Source organism: Canis lupus, chromosome 9 (assembly GCF_011100685.1).
Source record: "Canis lupus familiaris isolate Mischka breed German Shepherd chromosome 9, alternate assembly UU_Cfam_GSD_1.0, whole genome shotgun sequence".
NCBI lineage: Eukaryota > Metazoa > Chordata > Mammalia > Carnivora > Canidae > Canis > Canis lupus.
In genome coordinates, this window is record NC_049230.1 from 23,195,321 (window position 1) to 23,218,203 (window position 22,883).

At 49.3% G+C, this 22,883-nt stretch overlaps 1 protein-coding gene and 2 long non-coding RNA genes across 4 annotated transcripts in view; 1 reads left to right on the forward strand and 2 right to left on the reverse strand.

Annotated features, from left to right (window-relative positions):
• The window catches only part of PLXDC1 (plexin domain containing 1), a 61,349-nt gene that overhangs the window by 31,969 nt on the left and 6,497 nt on the right, over positions 1-22,883 (forward strand). The window contains exons 8-11 of the mRNA XM_038547458.1: positions 9,859-9,954; positions 14,620-14,701; positions 18,073-18,133; positions 19,365-19,500. Of these exons, the coding sequence (XP_038403386.1) occupies positions 9,859-9,954; positions 14,620-14,701; positions 18,073-18,133; positions 19,365-19,500 (375 nt within the window). The remainder of the gene's footprint in view (positions 1-9,858; positions 9,955-14,619; positions 14,702-18,072; positions 18,134-19,364; positions 19,501-22,883) is intronic.
• On the reverse strand, positions 4,914-10,736 carry LOC119873278. The gene is made up of 3 exons (XR_005364430.1): positions 9,781-10,736; positions 7,765-8,201; positions 4,914-5,829 (listed from the first exon to the last, which is right to left on the reverse strand). It is a non-coding gene; the product is annotated as an uncharacterized LOC119873278 (long non-coding RNA).
• LOC102151805 lies at positions 10,756-18,557 on the reverse strand. 2 transcript variants are annotated; one of them, XR_005364429.1, is made up of 3 exons: positions 18,055-18,557; positions 11,682-11,779; positions 10,756-10,966 (listed from the first exon to the last, which is right to left on the reverse strand). It is a non-coding gene; the product is annotated as an uncharacterized LOC102151805 (long non-coding RNA). The 2 variants fall into 2 exon arrangements; XR_005364428.1 differs by having other exon boundaries at positions 10,756-11,058.

Sequence of the window (22,883 nt, forward strand, 5' to 3'; positions counted from 1 at the left end):
GTCACCAAGTACTTTCCTATAGAGAGGCAAGGCCCCACCATTCTGGGAACTCTAGGGCTTCCAGGCAAAGGAACTTTCTTACATCTGTTGGTTGAATTCAATCAGCACATGTGTTCTGAGTTCCTACTTTGTACTATGCTTTCTTTTCTTTTTTAAGATTTTATTTATTTGAGAGAGAGAGCAAGTGCACGTGCGTGAGTGGGGTGAGCGACAGAGGGAGAAGCAGACTCCCTGCTGAGCAGGGAGCCAGATGCCGGGCTTGATCGTGGGACTGCGGGATCATGACCTAAGCTGAAGGCGATGCGTAATGGACTGAGCCACTCAGGAGCCCCTATACACTATATTCTGGGTGCTACTGAGATACAATGAAGAAGTCATGGAGGGATTTATCATCTGAGCGGAGCCTCTGTCCTTAACAGAACTCTGAGAGAAAGGACCAGGGCTCACGTTATAAGCCTTTATCCAGCACACTTCGATCAGTACAGTGTTAGGGGCTTGGCTCTGGAATCGGAAGCGTGGAGTGGAGTCCAAACTCTCCATAAGCATCTTCTGGCAAGTCACTTATCCTCTTTAAGTTCATTTCTTCATTTGTAGTTGGAGATATAAGTGGTCCTTGCCTTCTACAGTTACTGTGAAGATGAACTCAATGATGTGCATGAAGTGTTTGGTCCAATGTCTGGCACATCGAGTCTGAGTCCTGTACTAGAATCTTACTATGTTAGTCTTCAGCACACGACGATGCAGTGTTTTATAATCCAGCAAGACATCTGGTACAGTAGCAAACAGTGTAGAAATAGGGCACATGATATCCTGATACTGGAGTGTCATAGGTCAGATGCCAGGACCACAAACTTTCATGTGATTTTTGTAGCTAGTGAGGAAGAAATCACATGCTGTAGTAGCAGTTTCCCAAACTTCACCCATGTGCACATCATCTTTGAGATTTTTGCCATTAACATGAATTACTCTCCTGCTACATATGAATGCTCTTCTTTATCCTAATCTATAAAATGATATTTTTACACAAATAAATGTATCTGGCCTAAAACTCAAAAGATACAAAAGTTTGTATTGAAATAGTTAGGTTTGGGGGGGCAATGGGTAAAAAAAAGAAAAGAAAAGAAAAATTAGGCTTCTCTCCCATACCTGACCCCTGTCCTCAGTTTCCCTTCTTGGAGGCAACCTGGCTACCAGGTTATTTCTAGAGCTATAAGCATATGTTTGGATATTTAACACAAATGCTAGCATAGGATGCCACTATTCTGCACTTGAACGAAGTATATCCTGCCCATCTTTCCATATCAGCCCATACTTGATTCTTTTTAATGGCTACTAGATAGTCTGTTGCACAGATGTACCTTAATTTTTTTTTTTTTTTTTTTTTAGATTTTGTTTATTTGTTCATAGAGACAGACCGAGAGAGGCAGAGACACAGGCAGAGAGAGAAGCAGGCTCCATACAGGGAGCCCAATGCGGGACTCGATCCCGGGTCTCCAGGATCATGCCCTGAACTGAAGGCGGCACCAAACCTCTAAGCCACCAGGGCTGCCCCAGATGTACCTTAATTTAACCAAACCCCTGAACATAGGCTTTACAGCTGTTTTCCATTTTACTGCAACAAATAATGCTGCAGTGACTCTTCTTGCAAGGAGCTATTTTTATGCACGGTTGTATTTCCGCAAGATAAATTCCCACCACTCCACCTGCCCCTCCCTGACCTTCATGAACACTTTGTGCTCTGGCAAGACCCTGATCCATTGCTCTACAGACAGCATCTGCTCTTAACTGGCTGGTTAAGGTCTGTACTGAGCCGGCTGCTACATAGTCTCAATCTCTCTGATTGTATTAGTTAGCTATTGCTACATAACAAAGTATCCTGAAATTTAGCAGCTTAAAACAGCAAACATAGGGGCACCTGGGTGGCTCAGTCAGTTAAACAACTGCCTGCAGCTCAGGTCATGATTTCAGGGTCCTGGGATCGCACCGGCATCGGGCTCCCTGCTCAGTGGGGAGTCTGCTTCTCCCTCTGCCCCTCCCCTCACTCATGCTTGCACGTGCACAAGCGCTCTCTTTTTCTGAAATAAATAAATAAAACCTTTAAAAAAACAAAACAGCAAACATATTATCAGCCCAGAGTTTCGCCCAGAGTTTCTGTGGATCAGGAAGCAAAGCATAGGTCCCCTGGTTCAGGATCTTGCCCAGGCTGCTCTCAAGGTGCTTGCCAGGTTATGGTCATCTCAACCACTGATTGGGGTGGGGATGTGCTCCCAAGAGCTCTCACGTGGGTGTTGGCAGGAGTCACTTCCTTGCGGAGGCCCCACCTCGGTTCCTTCCCTGTGGACCTCCTCATAAGGACAGCTCATAACACTGCCCCTGGCTCCCACCAGAGCAGGCAAGCAGGACAGCAGTAGAGGGTGGGCAAGACAGAGGTCAGTCGTTTTGTAACCTAATTTTAGAAGTGCCATCCCATCGTGTTTGTCATATTCTACTGGTTAGAGCGAATCACTAGGTCCAGCCCACACTCAAGACTGGATTCCACAGGGTGTCAATACCTTGGAGGTGGGTTCACTGGGGACCATTTTAGAGGCTTGATTACCACACTGATTATGATCCCATCCCCAGGCTCTGAGCTTTACAGTATCTTCCTTGGTCATCCTCCCAACACTGCAAGTGAAGTCTTTACTTTCTAAATGAGGACACAGAGGCTCAGAGGCTTGTGAAGTGTGACTTACTTGTGGTCACACAGCTCCAAGACAGAACTGAAACCCAGATCTTCTGGTTTTTTTAAACCTGGGGTTAACCATTGAGATTTTCTAAATCTAACCTGCCCCATTCCAGTTGGAGGGGTGAATCCTTTCCCCTTCAGCTCCCCAAACACCCACAGCCCTGTGTGACACATCCCAGGCTGTTCTGAGTGGCCAAGTCACCCCACCCAGGTGGATTATTGAGCCCTGTGGCGGTCTCATTGGTGCCTCTCTCACAGGGTTTTGCAGCCTGGCGGAGTTTCAGGAAATGTGTGTTGGATCCAGCTGCGGTACAAGGGTGAATTAGAGGAAGCCAGATCCCCCAGGGGCTGTCTGCATATGAGGTTTCTCTATGATTCTGGAATAAAAGGCTGTTTTAGAGCCAGCCAGGGAGATGTGGGGAGGCAGGAAGAAGGGCAGGGGAGGAAGCAAAGCCCACCTGCAATAACAGGAGGGCAGTCCCTCCTGCTCCGTAAAGCAGGGCTCTGTTGTGGGAGCTGCTGGATTCAGGACTCCAGGTGCTGTTTGCTGAGGTGTTGGCTCTGCCTGCCAGGGAACTGATGCCAGCATCTGACCCCCAGACACAGCCCCGCAGCTCCCAGTCTCTCACTCCTTCCTTCTACCCCCATGTCTTCTTGTCACTGTAAGATCTGATCATGTCATTCTCTGGCTCCTTGTTGCCTGCAGCATGAAGTCAAAATCCTTTGTGTGGCTTTCAAGGTCCTGTGCAGCTGGCACAGCATATCCACTCTCTGTCCACCACTCTCTATCCGGGCATCGCTGGTCTGCATGCCCAGTTCCCCAGACCATGCCAAGGGCTGTCCACATCTCTATGACATGGTTCTTGTATAAAATGGCACCCATTTCAGCCCTTTTGACACTTGGCAAAATTTTAATCCATTAGTCTAGCTCAGATGTTGTCTCCTCTATGCAGCAGAACTCATGGTTTCCTTGGGCACTCCCTCCCCAGCTGGTCGTGAGAGCTCCTTGGGGGCTCACCATGGCCCCAGCGCTGAGCTCAGTGCCTGAAAAAGAGCAGGTGGTCAAAAAATGAGGAATAGTGCAAGAGTGGGTGCCACTGGACCTTGACTTCTGCTCTCTGGTGATCACCAAGTGAGAATAGGGGCCTGATGCTGCTTGAGGTGGAGGGAATACTTTGGTAATTAATTGCATCTCTCTTTGTCAGAGGTTTTTAAGCCTGGCTCCTGGCATAGACTTTAAGAAGAGTATTGGAGTGTGGGTGGAGCATATTCATATGCATGCATTTTTCTGGGACAGCATCCATGGCCTTCATTGGGTTTTTAAATGGGCCACCACCTCTGCTTTGGGTAGTGATGGATTTTATGTGGCTGGGAGGTCAGATTCCTCTGGGTCTGCTATTCAACCCACAAGTAGGGTATTGGTTTGGATTAGATTGAGCTGCAAATAACAGGAAATCCCAAATAACTATGGCTTAAATGAGACACAAATTCAGAGGCAGCTCTTTGGTCTGCAGCTCCTATTATTACCAAGATATTCCCATTGTCCAAGCCTCTCTGGGACACTGCCACCAGAATGGATGGTATCATTGTCTCTGTACCCAAGCTCCTCTCTGCCTGGAATGCTAGGAGAAGTGCAGGTTGGTTTCCCACTATTCCAGAATCCCTGAGCTACTGAACCTAGTCTGGTCTGCAGGACTGTGTCCTTCCCCAGGCTCCAAACATTTTCTTCCCACCCTTATCGAAAGGTAGGGGGAATTCATCGCAGTCTCTCTCTTGGGATTGAGAGAAGGAGATGCTGCAAACAGCCAGAGTTTTCCTTGCTATTATTTCCTTACATAAACTGTTACACCAGCTTTGCAGCAGAGCGTCTGCAGAGCATGCCTGATGCAGAGAAAAGATCTATGTGCAATTAGCAGCAGCTTTTTGCAGAGGCAGGCAAAACACACAAGGGTAGCTTATACACTCTTTATTTGTCCATAGGGCCCCCAAAAGTCAATATAATTTCCTTTATTCATTTGTTTAAGAAACCCTTTCTTGGGGACACCTGGGTGGCTCAGCAGTTGAGCATCTGCCTTCAGCTCAGGGTGTGATCCTGGGATCCCAGAATTGAGTCCCACATCAGGCTCCTCACAGGGAACCTGCTTCTCCCTCTATATCTCTGCCTCTCTTTCTGTATCTCTCATGAATAAATAAAATCTTAAAACAAAAACAAAAACAAAAATGAAGTCTTTCTTGGGATACCTGGATGGCTCAGTTGATTAAGCATTTGCCTTTGGCTCAAGTCATGATCCTGGGCTCCTGGAAAGGAGCCCCATGTTGCTCCCTACTTAGTAGGGAGCCTGCTTCTCCTTCTCTTCTGCTTGTGCTCTCTCTTGCTATCTCTCTCTCTCTCTCTCTCTCTCTCTCTAATAAATAAATCAAATCTCATCTTTTAAAAACCTCCTTCTTTCATGGACAGTATACAAGCAATTTTAGTGTGGCCAATGTCAAAACTGACAGAGGTTCTGAATCAGTGAAACCAGTTAATGAGTATTTAATTTCTCAGGGCTTCAGACTGTGGCCTGCCCCTTGGGGTACAGGACCCTCATTGTGTCCACCTCTGAGGTCCCCTGCTGGGGCTCAACTTATGATTATTGAATGAATAGTCAAATGAGCAAAGAAAGACATGAACGAGAAAATTGAAAACTTATCCTGAAACTACTATCTTATATATTTTTTATACCGTAACCACCCATTTTGGAGGGCAGTTCGTGGTAGAGCTTGTCAGTTTGATTTCTTCTGACCAATCCAACTCTTCCCCACTGATGTCTGGTTTTGAAACAAAATGGGACATGCAAACCTCTCTTTTGAGCTGTTAACATTTCTTGTTTGGGCATCAGGGCTTTCTGTGTCTGGACCTTAGTATTTTTGAATCTTTGACAAATGGAGGCAGAGAGCAAAACAGAATGTCTCAAGATGCCAGAAATGTGGCTTTGGGGCGGCCTCTGTCTTGGTTCCGGAGGGATCTGTTGGTCATGCAGATGGACGTCATCATCCTTGGGTGAGCCCCAGATGTTGGCGAGATAATCCAAAAGCAAATAACTCCGGCAGGGATATGAAGAGTTCTGTTTACAGAGAAATAAAAATATTGCCAAAGCTGTACACTTAAACAAGTACAAGTTGGCAGTTGAAGTGAGCAAATATTTTAAATCAGAGGTCTATTTCCGTACACCCACCCTCATCCCCCTTCCAACTATAGTCTTCTCCTCTGCCCTGAGGTAGGGAGATGATGGTCTTTGGAGTGCATCTGGCCCTGTCAGGCTGCATTCTCACTTGAATTACACCCCCAACTCCAGTTCCCCAGCCCAGGTGGTGGGGAGGCCCATCACTAGATTCTGGTGTGAGGTTTGCTGGGAGTCTCGCCTTCTCTGGCTGCTCCTCATGTTTCTCCATCCCTGAAATCAGCCTCCTTGACAAATTCATGTCTCCATTCATGCCCAACCCTGACTCCACTTGTCCCTCGCATTTCACCTTCCTTCCGATCCCAGGAGTAAGCTCTTCTCTACCTCCTTGCAGGTGGAGAAATCTGGAAAGCCGGTTCTCCCCTACTTTGAGCTCTAAGGTAGAAAAGGGCATGTCTGGCTGCAGAGCCCATTGGGGGCTGACCTTTTGAGAAAGACCATAGTCTGGTGGGCTGAGGCAGAAGGGTGTTCTAGCTTTAGGCTGTAGGCTAAAGCTGTAATAAGTTGCTGAGGTTTTGTGACTATCTACAAAACACTCCTTCATTCAGTCATTCCTTGAGGTCCTGTTATATGCAGGGCCAGGTGCTAGGGGCTGGGAGATGGACACAGATAACTTGCAGGCTCCACCCTGGAGGAGCTCACAGCCTGGTAGGGTAGGTGGCCAGCAAAGTCAATATTGATGGAGTGGTGTAACAGGTGACGCTAGACATCCTGCAGGAGGCTGTGAAGCTCAGAGGAAAGGCCACTAACTGAGCCCAAGGAGGGTGGAGAAGCCTTTAACGAGGGTGTGTCCCTTGAGCAGGGTCTTGAAGGAGGAAGCAGAGAAAGGAAGAAAGGTTTACATAGACTCTAGACCCCATGGTCTTAGGCCCCTTGGAAGACCTGGAATTTCACTTTGTTTTCTTATTCTTACATTCTTACTCATACATTACTCTTACATTGTAGTGCTAAAATGTAGTGTAATTTTTCAGAAAGAGGGATGGCCCTTGAGGGTGGTGGGTGGGACAGAGCTGTTGAAGGCTGCCCAGGTATCCTCTATCTACATGTCCCACATTCCCTAGGCTCACTCAAAGCCCAGGCCACCTTCCCATAGCAGTTGGTGTCACATAGGGAGGGGCCTGCAGTGCATATGGGCCTTTGTTTGGATTAGAAATGGAGCAGATGAATTGCAGAAGGGTGACCTTCCTCACCCCAATCTCTTCCAGACCCCACTCCTGCTTGGCCACAGGCCTTTCTTACACCAAAAAAAAAAAAAAAAAAAAAAGGTGTGTGTGTGTGTGTGTGTGTGTACAGGGCTCTGTGAACCTCATTCCTTCAGCTTTTGTTAGAGGAGTCTCTCCTCCCTAGGACCTTGGTAATCCTGTAGACATTGGGCAGTGACTGTCTGATATTTATGAGGCTTGCCTCTCAGCCCCTTCCTTTTCAGACTTAGGATTGCTTAGGAAAAAAATAAGCACACAATTACTCGGCATTTGGCTTAATTATTTGTTTTTACAGAAACATTGTAAATATTTCTCTTCTACCCTTTTAGAACACAAATACAGTAGTCCCCCGCCCCCACTCTGATCCGTGGGGACACGTTCCATGACCCCCAATGGATGCCTGAAACCATGGGTAGTACTGAAGCTTATATATACTATGTTTCTTCCCATACAGACATACCTATGATAAAATTTAATTTATAAAGTAGGCACAGTAAGAGATTAACAATAACTAGCAATAAAACAAAGCAATAATAAAATCATAACAACATAATATAATAAAAGTTAAGTGACTGCAGTCTCTCTCTCTCAAAATATCTTATTGTACCATACTCACCCTTCTTTTGTGCTGATGTGAGATGATAAAATGCCTACATGAGGAGATGGAGGGAGGTGAGTGGCGTGGTTGACCATGGGTCACAAACCAGGAAAGTGAAGTCGCGGATATGGAGTACTACTGTAAGGAAACCAGGAAGAAATACGGTGTGCCAGGGACCCTTGTGCAGTCACAAGAGTAGAGTGACCACGTCTCTTCCCAATGCTGTGTTCAGTGACTCCAAATTGGTAGCTTGAGATCAGCGCAGGAAGTATTTACAGCATGGAAATCAGCAAATTCCACAGTCAGGACTCATTCACTGCATAGAATGTTTCCAGGACATTCTGTGTTTGAGAATGTTTCAGGGGCTGACACTTCCATCATGCAGCACAGGAACTTTTTAACACCAGACCAACTGGGGTTCAATCTTGGGTTAATAGGAGGCATTGATTCCAAGACTGGGGATAAATAAATGATAGAAATGTAGATGAGATGTTCTTTTAAGCAGATTCTTCATTCAGGAGGAGGGCTGGGGGATGGGGCACCCAGCTATTGCACACGATGCCTTCCCTTTCACAACTGGGCCTGAAGAGTTCTGCTGGCACCCTGGGGAAGCTTCTTCCAAACCATCTTCAGCTGAGAGAGAGTTATGTCCTTACTACTCTGGGCTTCCTGTAACAAAAACCCAACTAAAACTAGCTTAAGTGGAAAAAGTGATACGAAGTAGCCCAAAGAATCAAAGGAAGAACTGATAGCTAGGGAGACAGGGACCAGGGCAGGTCCTGGGACACCAGAGCCTGCAAAGCCACCAGTATGTCCTACTTCATGAGGCTCGCGTGTGAGCTTGGACCTATGGCCATAATTTTTTCTCAGCTTCATTACTAGGAAGCAAAGGACTTTTTGGTTACAGCTGAAAAGTCCCAGGGAAGGTCTCTGATTGGTCCAGCTTACATCAATGCACGGCCCTGGACCAATCACTGGGTAGCCAGGGAGGCAAGGTCATGGAGGAAGATGGTAGCTCCAGTGCAGATCACTTGTAGGAGTGGGCTAGGGGCGGTTCGCCCAAAGGGAATGCTGTTTCCAAAAGGAAGATGGGGTACTGGGCAGGCCAAGCACTACATGACCCCTTCTCCTTGTAGGGAAATTCATTCACAAAGCTCAACGGCTGGCTGCCAGCCTTCCAGAGCCTAAAGAAACCAACCCTAAGTCCTGGTTCTTGGGTGGGTGTGGGGGTGCAGTGGGAAATATCAAAGCATCTCAGACTGTCATTTTAGAAGTCTTCTCATCGATAATACACTTTTTTCCTCCCAAGTGTGTTGGAACAGGGGTTTCTGTCTTTCCACATCACAGAAGAGAAACTGGGGCCCTAAGATTGGGAGCAGAACTCAAATCAGAACTCAGATCTCTTGAAACTGATGTCCTGTAGGGAGTTCCTGCAGGGACTGAGGAAGAACAGAAGCCCAGCCCCAGGCTCTGAACCTTGTTCTGGCTTCCACCTAGGAAGGAAAAGGTTCTCCAAGTTCAGCCTGTGCATCTGCAGACATTTGCAGAGCATTTGCTGTGGGTCAGGTTCAAGACCAGATGCTCACAGCCTAATGGCCCCACCACCCAGATAGACCCTCACGACCACACATATGGGGAGTGCAGTGGGAGCAGGGTTCCCGGCCTAAGTAAAGAAGAGGAAGGAGCTGACTAAGGAAGGCTGCTCAGAGGAAGTGGCCCTGAGCTGGATCAGGAAGCATAAGCTAGACAAGGAGAGAAGGGGTAGAAGAACATTATGGGCCAAGGGAACAGCATCTGCAAAGGCAGAAAGCCACGCAGAAGCATGAGAGCTCCTACGCCCTGACCCAGGAGTAACCAGGCCTCTGTGTTGAGTAGTTTAACCTGTTTACAATACAGAGCTCTCTCTCAGGGTCAACTCGTGTCCTCTTGACTCCCTTCAGCTTCAAGATCATTGTCCCAGGTTGATGAGTTTACTTCCCACCCTCAGTACTGCATATTGACTCCCCCATCCATTCGTTGCAATCTCTTGCCCACCTGTCAGGCTCCAGGTACAAGCCTCAGAGGCCTCTGGCTGTGAGATGCTCCTGATGACAGGCTCTGCCTCTGTTTCAGAATCTCGGCGAAGGACCATCTTCGAATACCACCGTGTGGAGCTGGACCCCAGCAAGGTCACCAGCACATCAGCCGTGGAGTTCACCCCACTGCCAAGTGAGTAGAGTGTGCTCCCACCGAGGGAGGGCATTCCACTGTCCTGGAACGAGCTTCATAGTCAAACAATCTGGATTCCATTCCCTGGCCCACAACTAATCCCCGTGTGGGTATGGCCACCTAATTTCTCTGGGCTGCCATTTCTTATTTGTCACATGAGCCTTACACCACTTCCCTCCCAGAGCTGTGGTAAGAGTCAGAACCACAGTAGGTAGAGTTGAGGACATTAATGGCAACTCTGCCACTAACTGGCATGTCCAGAGGTGTGGTTTATACTTGACATGTGACAGCTATTGTTATTAACACACAATTAAAACCCAAGATAAATGTACCTCTGAAAATTTTTAGACTGAGCCCCCAGGAAAGATAATCCAGGAACTGAATGAACTGGTCCTTACATTTTTTTGGTTACATTTTCCTTAGATGAGGAGTAATGCCAAAGTCCAGAGGCAGGAGGGAATAAGGCAATTTAGCCAGCAGTCCTCCAAGAACCATGACTCTGGCCCTCTGCCCCACGTCTCCCCCCCGACTCACCTATAGTTTAGGGCACACCATGGCCGAGGCCCCAGCTGCTGCCCTGGACCCCACAGGATCCGATTTGGATGCTATTCAAGATGTGGTCAGGGTAGCTGGGGAGAGCGAGGGAAAGGAGAACAACACTCCTGTTCTTGCATTTTTATTTTCTTATTATTTTTTAAAGTTTATTTATTTATTTAAGTAATCTCTACGCCCAACTTGGGACTCAGACTCATGACCCTGAGATCAAGAGCCACATGCTGTCCAGACTGAGCCAGCCAGGTGTCCCCTGTTCTTGCATTTTTATTTTTTTAAAAGATTTTATGCATTTATTCATGAGAAACAGAGAGAGGCAGAGACATAGGCAGAGGGAGAGGCAGGCTCCCTTCAGGTATTTTCCCAGGGCACTCCATGCGGCACTCCATTCCAGGGACCCCTTCTCCTTGCCTTCTGGGGCATTTCTTGCCTTGCCTTCCCTTCTTCTTCCCTGGAGGTTCTGGAAGCAGGGTGGGTGGAGAAAGAAGAAGGGGAGGAGGAAAGTTCTTGAACACTAGGTCTGTCTCAGCAGAACTCAGCAGGTGTCTTCCCCTGGGAAAGAGGAAGGACACACACACCATGGGGGTCACACAACTAGGACCCCCTGCTGGTCACAGCCCCATCCCTACCCCAGCTGTCCTCTTTCTATGCAGAGGAGACCCGGGCCTGAGAAGCAGGGGTTCCTCAAGGACTGCTAAGGGCAAACCTCAAGTTCTAGAACTTGAATAAACTGCACTTAGGAGCAAGGACATCCAAGGGCAGGGTAGCTGCCTGGGCGGAAGTGAAGCGTCTTGGGAATCATTTCTGGGACACTGTCTGTACATTTCAGCCACTTCCCACCCCTCCAGTGAATTTTGTGAGCATTTAATAGCACTCAGGACATCTGAAATTCAGATGAGAAATAAAGGTCAGTGGGTTGTACTCATACCCCACCGAGGCTCCCAGGCTTTTTTCTCAGGGCCAGTTTGCCTAGAGCCTTTTAAGGAGCCTCCAGAGCCACTGGGAATGAGCAGGCTGTGGGCTCCCATGTGGTTGCCTATGTGGGTACAGTAGATGGGGCAGGGTCAGCGCTATGGGACCTATGCAGCTATGATTTGAACCCCTGGAAGGCCGGTTAACTTGGGCCTGAGAAAACTCTGCATCTCCCCCACCCCCATGCAGGATTTCTCCCTTACCTTTGGGTAGGGCAGGACTTAGCCAGATTCTTCCAGAGATATGGATGGTCTTTCTCCAAGCCATTGCACTCTGTGGCTGATTCCTCCTGGTCACTCTTCTGGAAGACACATGAAAAGGTGGCACAGGCTCAGGGTGGGCGCTGGGGCAGGGAAGCCCCCACTGGGACCTCAAGGCTAAGAGCTCAGGGTTTTGGCTCCCGCAGACCTCAGTTCAAACCCAGACCTGCCGCCCCTAGCTCCCTGACTCTCTAAGTCTTCTCAGTTCCGTCTCCTGTAAAACAGGGCTATCAAAACTGCCAATCCATCAATTCTATAAACATTTGTAAACTGCCTACCACACGCCAGGTGCTGTTCTAGGTGCCCTGGATACAGCAGCACACAGAACAGCTGGAGAGCTCTTCTACTGAAAGGACACAGTGCCACCTACAGCCAGTCCCTCCCACAGTGACTGAAGGTGACTCTGTGCCCACAGCAGCTTTTCTCCCACTCACCCAGGGCTGGTTCCCAGCTGCCATCTTGTTGGGGGTCCATGGAATGCAAACTGGCTCCCTAATCAATGGATTGCAGTCATAGCCCAGAAAGACTCACACAGTGAAGAAATGGGTGTGACAAGTATTGAAAGTGGCTATTTTTTCTGAGTTAGTTGTCACTTCTTGCTGTTGTCATTGTGTTCTATTCTGTTCAGCTGCTCATCACATGAGCCCTTGTGCTGCACACAGTTCCTCCGGGTGAGGGCCTGGCTCTCCTTGTAATAAAACACACAGGCTCTGTGGCAGCTGCTGCCACCCAGAGATCACGCTGGGTGATCATCAGTGGGTGGCGCTCAATTGCAAGTGAACAAGGTTTAAAATCCAGCCCCCCTACCTCCTGCCCCCTTGGCCCTCTCTGCTCCTGTGCTTGGCTGGTGCCAGAGGAGTCCGTGCACCCTCTAGCAGCCCGCTCCCACTAACTCCTCTGCTCTCCAGCCCTGCTCCAGGCCAGGCCCCAGCTGTGGCTCCTCCTCATGCCTATGCTCCACAGCTTGTCCACTCTGCCCAGGCCATTAGCATTATGGCTGCTGTTGGGAACATGGCTAGAACATGCTCCTCCTGAACCTCTACATTCAACGTCTTTTCTGCTTGGAATTCTCCTCTTCCAGGCTTGCTTCTTCCCTTTTCTCAATCTCTGCCCAAATGACTTCTCCTCAGTCGCCTTCGCCAACCTCCCCAAATAGAACATACCTCCATGGCCATCCTGCCTCCCCATCCTGTGCCACTTTTTTCACAGCCCACTGCCAGAAACCCTAGTCTAGATTCTGTTGTCTGTGTGTTGTTGGCCATCTCCTGTGCTAGACTGCAGAATCCATGCAGACAGCTGGTCTGTCTGTCTTTCCCTGTTCATCCGTGCATCTCCAGCAGCTGGGACAGTGTCTGCCTGTGGCAGGCACTCAATAAATATTTCTTGAAAGAATGAATCGGCGGATGCCTGGGTGGCTCAACTGGATAAGGGTCCCACTCTTCATTTCAGCTCAGGTCATGATCTCGGGGGTCTAGGGATTGAGCCCCTGTCGGGCTCTGCACTCAGCAGGGAGTCTGCTTGAGGATTCTTTCTCTCCTTCTCCCTCTGCCCCTCCCTAAGCTCGCACTCTCTTTCTCTCTCTCTCTCTCTGATATAAATAAATCTTTTTTAAAAAAGAGGAAGAATGAATGAATGCATGCATGAATGAATGAGTGGATGAATACCTGGTAGGTACACTGCAGAGAACGAGTAAGATCACACAGTCACTAGCAGCACTTACTGGGCTCAGCATATGGCCCGCACTGTCACAGACCCTCTCCAGTGTTACCTCATTTCATCCTCACTGCACGTGTACCAAGCAGAGAGCATCAGGATCCCTGTTTTATAAATGAGGAACTGAGGCACAGTGAGGTTCGGGAACTCCCCAAGTAGGACATGTGAACCCAAGTGAGCAGAGAGATCCACATGGTCCCCCACCCCCCATCCCAGGGTAGGTCAATTCCAAGAGGAGAGGGAGAAGAAAGGAATGGAATTATGAATGCCTGGTTTACCCTCACAAACAGCAGTGCTCAGGCTTCCCTGGGAGCAGGTGAGTGAGGAGGAGAGTGAGGAGGAAGAGACAGGCCCGGGGAGGATTTCTGGTGCCAATCCCCCCAACATGGGCGGAATGTGAGGGAATGGGGGTGCTCCCAGCTAGCACTGGTTGGGGCGGGGGCAAACCAGAACATCTTAAACATCCTTTTCTGTGATTATAGCCAACAAAAGCATATTATAAACATTAAACTTGCTAGAAGACTAGCTCTTACTTGTTCCTACCACAAGAGGAAATAATACTCATGTGAGGTAGCAGCCTGGTAGCTAACCCTACAATGGCAATCATGTTGCAATATAAAGGTATCAAATCAGTGTGTCATACATCCTTAATGCACACGATGTTTATGTCACACGTATCTCAAGAGAAAGAATCCTTTCACTCCTGTAATTGCGGGCAACAGCCCAGCAGAATAACTTCCCAAAGTAGGTGAGATCCCTTGGTCCATGCTTCGAGGCCCCTGTAAGTTTTCTTCACAAGCCTCATCACAATGATAATTATGTAGTTCTGTCTGTTTGATGATCTGTTTGGTGTCTGTCTGCCCCTAGGACTGTAAGGCCCAAGAAGGCAGGTACCGGGACTCACTGTGCAATCCTCAGCACCAGCTCGGGGCCCGACCCCCCGGTTATGGAAGGAGGAAGGAGGACAGGGGAGGAGGGAGAAAAAGATGGAAGAATCAGGGCTGGACTCAAGTGAGGGTGGCATTAATGACCACGAGGGTCCCTGCTACACAAAGACTTCGTAGCTCTGTAAGGGCCCAGCATTTGGGAGAGTTGTGCCTTTCAGAGGTCCATGGAGGTCCATGGGGGAGGGTATGCTGTTGAGGGACAACCGCCTTCTCTCTTGCAGCCTGCCTGCAGCATCGGAGCTGTGACACCTGTGTGTCCTCGGACCTGACCTTCAACTGCAGCTGGTGCCATGTCCTGCAGAGGTGTGTGCCCAGGCTGAGCCTTTGGTTCCCACGAGTGGGCTGTGGGGGAGGGACAGAGGGAGGCCCCGCCCCCTCCCTGTGCCTCAGGACCTGGCTGCCAACATGAGAGTCTCTCTAGCTAGTCTGCTGTGCCCCCGAGGACTAGAATGTCACAGGAGTGAATTTTTCCCTGAGGCCTGTGACCAATCAAGGGGACTATGCTACAGGGTCCCAGTTTCTAAGTTTCTGGAAGACCATTCAGAGATCCCATCTACTGCAGCTTGTCCTCACATACTGGAAGGGTTGGTTCATCCCTCGGCACCACTTCTAGAAGAATGGTCCATAGCTGGGAGGATCCCAGGATCAGCTGGGTCTCGTGTTAAATATGCAGATTCCTGGGGCCCACCCCAGACCCCCGTATCAGGATCTCTGGGAGGCGAGCCCAGGAGCCTGCATTTCAACATGGCGCCTCATCTGCAAACAAATGTGAGGCCTGCCAGCTCCAGAGTCCCATTGCCATTGGAGGAGAGCCCCGTGACCCTCATACATCACCTTAAGATCTTTGTCAGGCTGTAATGGGATTTCCTGAAAACTGGGGGTATGGAAATTGTGGGCATCTGTGGAAGGTTAGGGCAGGCCACAAAGCTGTGTTAGCTTGGTTCTGGAAACAGGGAAAATTCTGGATGAGATTTGGGTTCAAGGATAAAGTTCTTAAATCCAACTCATCTTTCACTCCTTGTTCTGAAATCATTTCCTTACAGATTAGACTCACAATTTGAGCCCTGTTCATCCATCCAAGATAAATAGCAGGAGGGGGAAAAAAAGCATTTCTGTGGGGACTCGAGCTCTCATGAGAGTGGGAAGCCCTATGAACTCCGAGAGCCTACCAGGGCAATCTTGCAAATTGCAAATTATAGAGTCTCCGCATTCCTTGCAGCTGTGGTGCATCTGTCAGCGTTTCCTTCGCTGCTTTCAAATATCCCGGTGCAGAAATAGAAGCTTCTGCCTTCACAGGCGGCCTGCCCAGCACAGGACACAGCCCAGGCCAGGAGGAGAGGGGTTCCTGAGTGTTCTTCCCACCAGCTGTGCTCTTATTCACTCTCCTGGGGCCTTAGTTTATTTTCCCTGTAAAATGGGCTGTGGGTATGTGACCTGGGGAAAGATGGGTGAGGAATATGCCATCATTTTAATTTCTCAACCTACCAAAGAGTATTTTTGCAAAGTGTCCAAGGCCCTGTGCACAAAAGGCATGGAGCCTCAGAGAGAATACCTAGGGTAGAACCCACGTTGTTTCTTCCTGGAGCGCAGCTTTGCAGCGTGGTCCTTCTAATACACTCTCAAGTTTCTGAGCCACTGTCTCAGCATGGAGAGATAGCCCAGATGACCTCAGATGAGCCCTGGGATCCTGGGGCTGGCTGCCACCACATGACTCAGCGTCCAACCAGAGCTGAGCCATGAGAACTTTAAAATGGGTCAGATGAAAGCAGAACCCTCACACTGACACATCCCCATTTAAAACATACGCCCAAAGCCAGAGACCATGACAGTTTAATGAGGGAGGGAGAGGGCAAGGGGTGGGGTAGGGCAAGGCCTTGAGTGTGGACATTGCCTTTGCTGTGGTCATGTCAGCTCTGGGACAGAGAAGCTCCAGCAGGGAGCAAGTGAGGTTGATGTGGGGCTGAAATCCTGTTCCCCAATGCCCATGGGCCTGGGCTCACCCTAGCACGGCCCTCTCTTTGCCAGCTCTCTGGAGCCTCGGCACCAACTGAGAGCTGACCCCAGGTCCCTAAAGAGCCAGTGGGCAGGGCTGATGCTGAGGGACTGGCCATTGGGGTGTCTCCCACCAACAGCTGCTTGCAATCACCCTGTGGGTTCTCAGCTTCCCCTTCCTCGCCACCCACTCTGCCTTCCGCAGCCTCCCAGAGCTTCCCCTCCTTACCCAGGGGCTGGATCTGGTTTAGACAATTTCACTTCGGTAATGGTATCTTCCTTTCATCCCACATTGCACCCCCAGCCCCAACCCCAAGGGCCCACTCCGGAGTCTCAGCATGGCCTTAACTCCAGGATTTGGCCAAGGGAATGAAGGCCTTAGTCTTTGCTTTACAGCATCACCGTGAGGGTCCCATGATATAGTACAGGAGTAGCATATGGCTGGGGCAGCACCTGGCATTCAGGAGGCACTCAATAGAGGCCATGTCTCATGCCTTTCTCTGCATCTGGGTTGGTTGGCTCAGGGCTTAGAATGTGATGCTCTTAGACCTATATCAAAGACTCAGTCCTTGAAAGAAGCAGTTAGTTTGGCTTGCAAAAAAACTTTAGTTTCCAGCCCCCAATAGACCCCCTAATCCTCTGTGCTCCAAAGTAGTGGGCACAAAGGACCGGGGGGTGTCAGGGGAGGAGGATGGCTTAGTTCGGCTGTCCCAGCTGTAGGAGAAGCATCCCAGACCCTGAGGAGGCATCTTCAGAAGAAAACACTGACAGTGCTCAGAAATCCTCCGCCTCACCAGGTCTCCGGCAGATGGGTGGGCGGTTGCTGGTGAAGAAAATTAACTAGCCATGAATCCTTTCTCAGCACTGGTGGCTCATGATATTATCCTTCCCATGCAGATGTCCCAGAGCTTAAGTAGGGCTTAGTGGATTCCCTTGGCACCAGAGTGAAGAATGGAAATTCGAGCATGGAGAACATTCTCTGGTTCATTCTCATACCCCCACCCCTTCCCTAGGGAAGTTCTTGGCATCTTCCAGCCAGTGGAGCTGCATAGTGTCCTTTCCTGGGATGCTGGCCAGCCAGGTTTTCATCTCTCCTAGCCTCTGGCAAGACCCTCATTTCTGCCCTTTAATGATCACACAAGGAGATATGGGCTAAATCTGCAGATGTCCACCTTCAGCCCAGCCTCTGCTTGTCAAGTTTAGGTCTCTCCCCCAAGAAAGACGAGGATTATCTGTGAATAAGCGAGACTTTCCCCAGAAGACATTTGTGTGAATTCCCTGGATTCTCAGCCGTTTCATAGCAGCCTAGAGCCAAGAGGATCTTAAAGTTCATTTGAGGTTGTGCAGTCCTTCTAGCTCCCTATACACTCATCTGGACAGATGTGGCCCTGGTCCTGGGGAGGTGGGTGTGGGGGAGAGTGGAGATGCCACAGACAGCCTCCCTTCCTTCTGAGGAAGGAGTATTTGGGGAAGGGGGCTGGGCTTGCGATCCCAGAGCTGTCTGGTGCTGAGGAGGGCACCTGCCCAGTGGTCTTGATCACTGCAGCCCTGGGAGATCGGCCCCCTCCTTGCCATCATCATCGGAGAGCTGTTAATGAACTGGGGGGGGGGCGCAGAGTGGAATGAAGGGGAGGGCTTCTCTGTCAATCCATCACACTTCTTACCTTTTGGTCCCCTTGCAGATGCTCCAGTGGTTTTGACCGCTACCGCCAGGAGTGGCTGGCCTACGGCTGTGCCCAGGAGGTAAGAAGCTTCAGTGAGTCCAGCTGTGGGGAACAGATAGGGCTGCCAGCAGGCCCCTCCCCCAGTAGCTCTTCCCAAGGCATCTTTGGCTCTTGGCGAAATTCTCCTCTCCATCTGGGACTTGTTTCTCAGACTGCTCTGAGCCAGTTAGATCAGACTTGGGAGATTTTAGAGGGTTCTCTGGGTTCCTAAGAAAAGCACTTCTGGTGACTTGGTCTTGGGCAGACAGCTCTCTGGGAGCGCTTTTGGTGCTTGCAGAGGTACGTTGGGCATGGTGTTGGCCACAGCTGGATCCTCTGGGAGGCTGGTGACATCCTCGGAGCAGCTGCCCTGGCTCCAGCCCTCAGGATTTTCAGGGAGGCAGATTTTCCTGGGAGTGAGGAGGATTGTTCCAGGCACCTCCTCCCATTTAGAATCCCATACAGGTTCCTTCTCATTGATGGAGTCTTCTAGAATGCTCAATATTTTGATTCTGGGTGGGGAGCATCCTATTCTTACACCTTGTACCAGCAAAGGGTACAGGAGGCAAAGGGGGCAAAGGGGGCAGGAGGTCCATTCACCCATGCGTCCTTTCCCCCTCCCTCCCTTCTTGCCATAGGAGCACATTGGTATGCCCAGCACTTCACTGCATGCTGCCCTACACCTGCTCTGATTTAATCCGAACAGCCCCAGGAGTTAGGGGCCAGTGCCCTCCCCACCTCCCACCCCACCCCCTGCACCCCTGCTCAGAACAGGAAAACTGGAGCAGAGAAAGATTTAATGACTTGACCTGCCTCTCACAACTGGTGGGATATGAAAGTTTCAAAACATAAGCCCCCAGACCCCACACTGTGCGCTCAGCACTGCCGTTATTAGTAAGGCTGGATGAGCTTTCTCTGGCCCGAATAGAAATCCTGTCTAGCAGCCCACTTCTGACATTGGCTGTGGCGGATGTACGGATTTGCTTTATTTGTTTAAGATTGGCATCTCGGCTCCTTCCTCGAGGAAGGATTCGAAGCAGCTGACAGATAAATTGCCTTGGAAGATAAGACGTTTTCAGGATAAAGTGGAAAGCTCAAATGCACTCAGGGCCTCGCCCCGGTTCATTTGCCACACTTGAACCATGCACTGGAATCTTAAGTTTTCTGGCACCTGAGGGATGGAGGTGCTCCTTCCATCCTCCCGTTTGAGGGCTATTTTGTGTGTAGCCTGCCTGCCGGTGAGGGACTGCAGGGCTGGGTCTCTCTTGCAGGCGGAGGGAAAGACATGTGAGGACTTCCAGGACGAGGGCCACGACTCAGCCTCCCCCAACAGCTCCTTCAGTCCATTTGACGGCGACCTCACCACCACCTCCTCCTCCCTCTTCATCGATAGCCTCACCACTGAAGGTGAGGCCAGAGCCTGGGTGGGGAGCAGCAAGGGAGAGTAGCCATGGGGCAGGGCTACCACCCTGGAGCATCACAGCTGCTGGACAGGGATTCTATCAGGGAACAGGAATTGCCTCGACTTTCACAGATGAGGGACCAGGGGCCTGGAGAGCTGGAGTCACTTGCTAGGGAGAGGCAGGGCCGGGTTTGAAGCAAGTGGACTTCATACCCAGACTCCAGCCAGAGTGCTGGCCTACGGCAGGACTGTGGGATGGGATTCACCGTGGCAAGGAGAAAGCTAACATCCCAGCCCAGGGCCAGCTGTTCTTTGTAGGCCACCTCAGGTAATCGTAATAGCAGTCCTCACAGAGCCTGTGAGGTCTTATCAGCCCTGTAGCAGGTATGAACTGAGTCCACACTCAGATGTGAGCCAAAGCTTGCCTGGTCTGTCTGTCCGTCTTTCTTTCTTTCTCTTTCTTTTTAAAAAAGATTTTATTTATTTATTCATGAGAGATAGCGAGAGAGAGGCAGAGGCAGAAGCAGGCTCTCCATGGGAACCTGATGTGGGACTCGATCCCAGGACCCCGGGATCACAACCTGAGCCAAAGGCAGATGCTCAACCACTGAGCCACTCAGGTATCCCAAGGCAAATGTTTTAAAATATTCAGCCCATCAGAGAAATATGGAAATGGGCCCATAGGGGCAAAGTCAGTTATTCGGGGTTACCTGAAAAATAAGTGGTGGAATATTCTTTCCACGGTGCCTCCTACCTTTCTCACTGCAGCCTAGAGAACCGGAGAACCAGACCCATGGGTCTGGCCAGGAGGAAGTCCTAGAGGAGGGAGCAAATGATAGGCGAGCTGACATTTTGAGGGTCCTGACCATGTGCCAGGTAGGGTGCTAACATTATGCAGGCATCAGCACTCACTTGGTCCTTCTAACAATCCTCATGCTGATGCTGTCATACCTCATTTTATAGAGGAGCCATTATGGTTCAGGGAGGTCAGTGACTTGCCCAGGGTCACACTGCCAGGAAAAGGTGGAATCAGGTCTCACCTGGCTTAAAAGCAGCGATCTTGCCCCTTGACTGCTTTTCTTGGTGCTGAAAAAAATTTTAAAGGTCTTTGTGGATCCGGGGGATTGGAAAAAATAGTGAAGGGGTGAAATGCAAGGCAGATGGGGTAGCTTCCATTATTCTGATATTGTCCAGGATTAGCAAGGAGCAGGATACGGTGCAGGTATTGAGAGCATATATTCTCAAATGAATTAAATGAAAAAGGAAAAAGAAGAGACAGGAAGTTGGTAATCCAGCCCAGGAGTTAAAGGTTATCTCACATGGTCTATCTTGGGGTACAGGGAGATGTGAACGAAAGGGATACAGCCAAAAGTGACCCGCCTTGCCAGGGCAGAGCCAGAGAGCAGAGGAGTTAGTGGGAGCGGGCTGCTAGAGGGTGCACGGACTCCTCTGGCACCAGCCAAGCACAGGAGCAGAGAGGGCCAAGGGGGCAGGAGGTAGGGGGGCTGGATTTTAAACCTTGTTCACTTGCAATTGAGCGCCACCCACTGAAGAGAACCAGCGTGATCTCTGGGTGGCAGCAGCTGCCACAGAGCCTGTGTGTTTTATTACAAGGAGAGCCAGGCCCTCACCCGGAGGAACTGTGTGCAGCACAAGGGCTCATGTGATGAGCAGCTGAACAGAGTAGAACACAATGACAACAGCAAGAAGTGACAACTAACTCAGAAAAAATAGCCACTCTTTCAGTACCTGTCACACTCATTTCTTCACTGTGTGAGTCTTTCTGGGCTATGACTGCAATCCATTGATTAGGGAGCCAGTTTGCATTCCATGGACCCCCAACAAGATGGCAGCTGGGAACCAGCCCTGGGTGAGTGGGAGAAAAGCTGCTGTGGGCACAGCGTCACCTTCAGTCACTGTGGGAGGGACTGGCTGTAGGTGGCACTAAGTCTTTTTGTCTGCCAGTGGTAGATGTGGACTGGGGCTATGGTGGATTTTCAGTGGTCTAGATTTGGAACAGATGGATTTGAATCAAGTTAATTTTCCCAATGATGCTGAGGGTGATGTTGGCCAGTTTGATTAGCCAGTTCATTATTTTCATCTTGCAGTAACAAAATAGACTCAGAGTTGTTTTTAGTCCCTGTTTGTTGAAATTCCAAAAGAAAACGTCTTTCTGTTAGAAGTCTACAACTTCGTTTCATTTTACTTTGACTTTTTAGAGGTGCTTTTTACATTGGATTTTAAAATAATTATTTAGTAATTAAATTTTGCTTTACATGGTTCCAAAGTCAAATCTATAGAAGCAGATATATTCAAAGAAGTCTACTTTCTAATTTTCTTCCCTCCACCTGGTTCTCTTTCCTCTAGAGAGGGATTTTTTTTTTTTTTTTTTTTTTTTTTTTAGTTCCAATGGGCTTTTACTGAGGTAAATTAACAAAAACCAAGATTTTATCAGCCATCTTTTCTGAGCCTTATAAACTCAGCAGAGACTCTGGTCCACACACATGTACATACAATACAGCTCATTACAATGAAAACAGAGTCCCCCTGGAACATTTGCCAATTAGCAGAAAGCCAATTTTCCCCTTTCCCCAAATGTTTTCAAATTTTTGAATCCCCACTGTTCACTTCTCAGGGGGAATTGGTCCTTTGTGGCTAGGAACACTGGAATTCTATCCTGTTTTTACTGAACAAAAAATATATTTCTTCGAGGTCTTTTTTTTTTTTTTTTAAGATTTTATCTATTTACTTGAGAGACAGAGAGAGCACAGTGGAGGGAGGGGCAGAGGCAGAAGGAGAAGCAGACTCCCCACTGAGCAAGGAACACACAGGGCTCCATCTCAAGATCTCAGACCTGAGTGGAAACCAAGAGTTAGACATTTAACAGACTGAGCCACCCAGGCTCCCCTCAGGGGTGGGACTTTTGAAGAAGGAATAGTGAAGGAGAGGAAGGGCATCCCCTCCAGGAGGAACAGTTTATTCAATGGCTCAGAGGTCTAAGAGGTCTCCAAGTTCTGGGGAGCCTTGGGCAGCTTCGTTATGGCCACTGCCATGGTGTTGAGTCATGGAGAAGAACAAGAGGAAAGAAGACTGGGAACAAATTGTGAAGAGCTTTGAACATCTGTGAGCAAAAGGGAAGCCAGAAAAAAGCCTTTTTTAAAAAAAATTATTTTAATTTATTTGAAAGTGAGAGAGAGCATGAGAAGGGTGAGGGGGCAAAGGGAGAAGCATAAGGAATCATGCTTCCAGAACCCTGGAATCATGATCTGAGCCAAAGGCCAAAGCCAAAGCCACCCAGGTGCCCCCAGTAAAGGCCTTTAAAATGGGTGGTGGAGGTGCAGGAGGGGAAGAGGCACAAAATGTACAAGCTATAAATTGTGGATTGTTC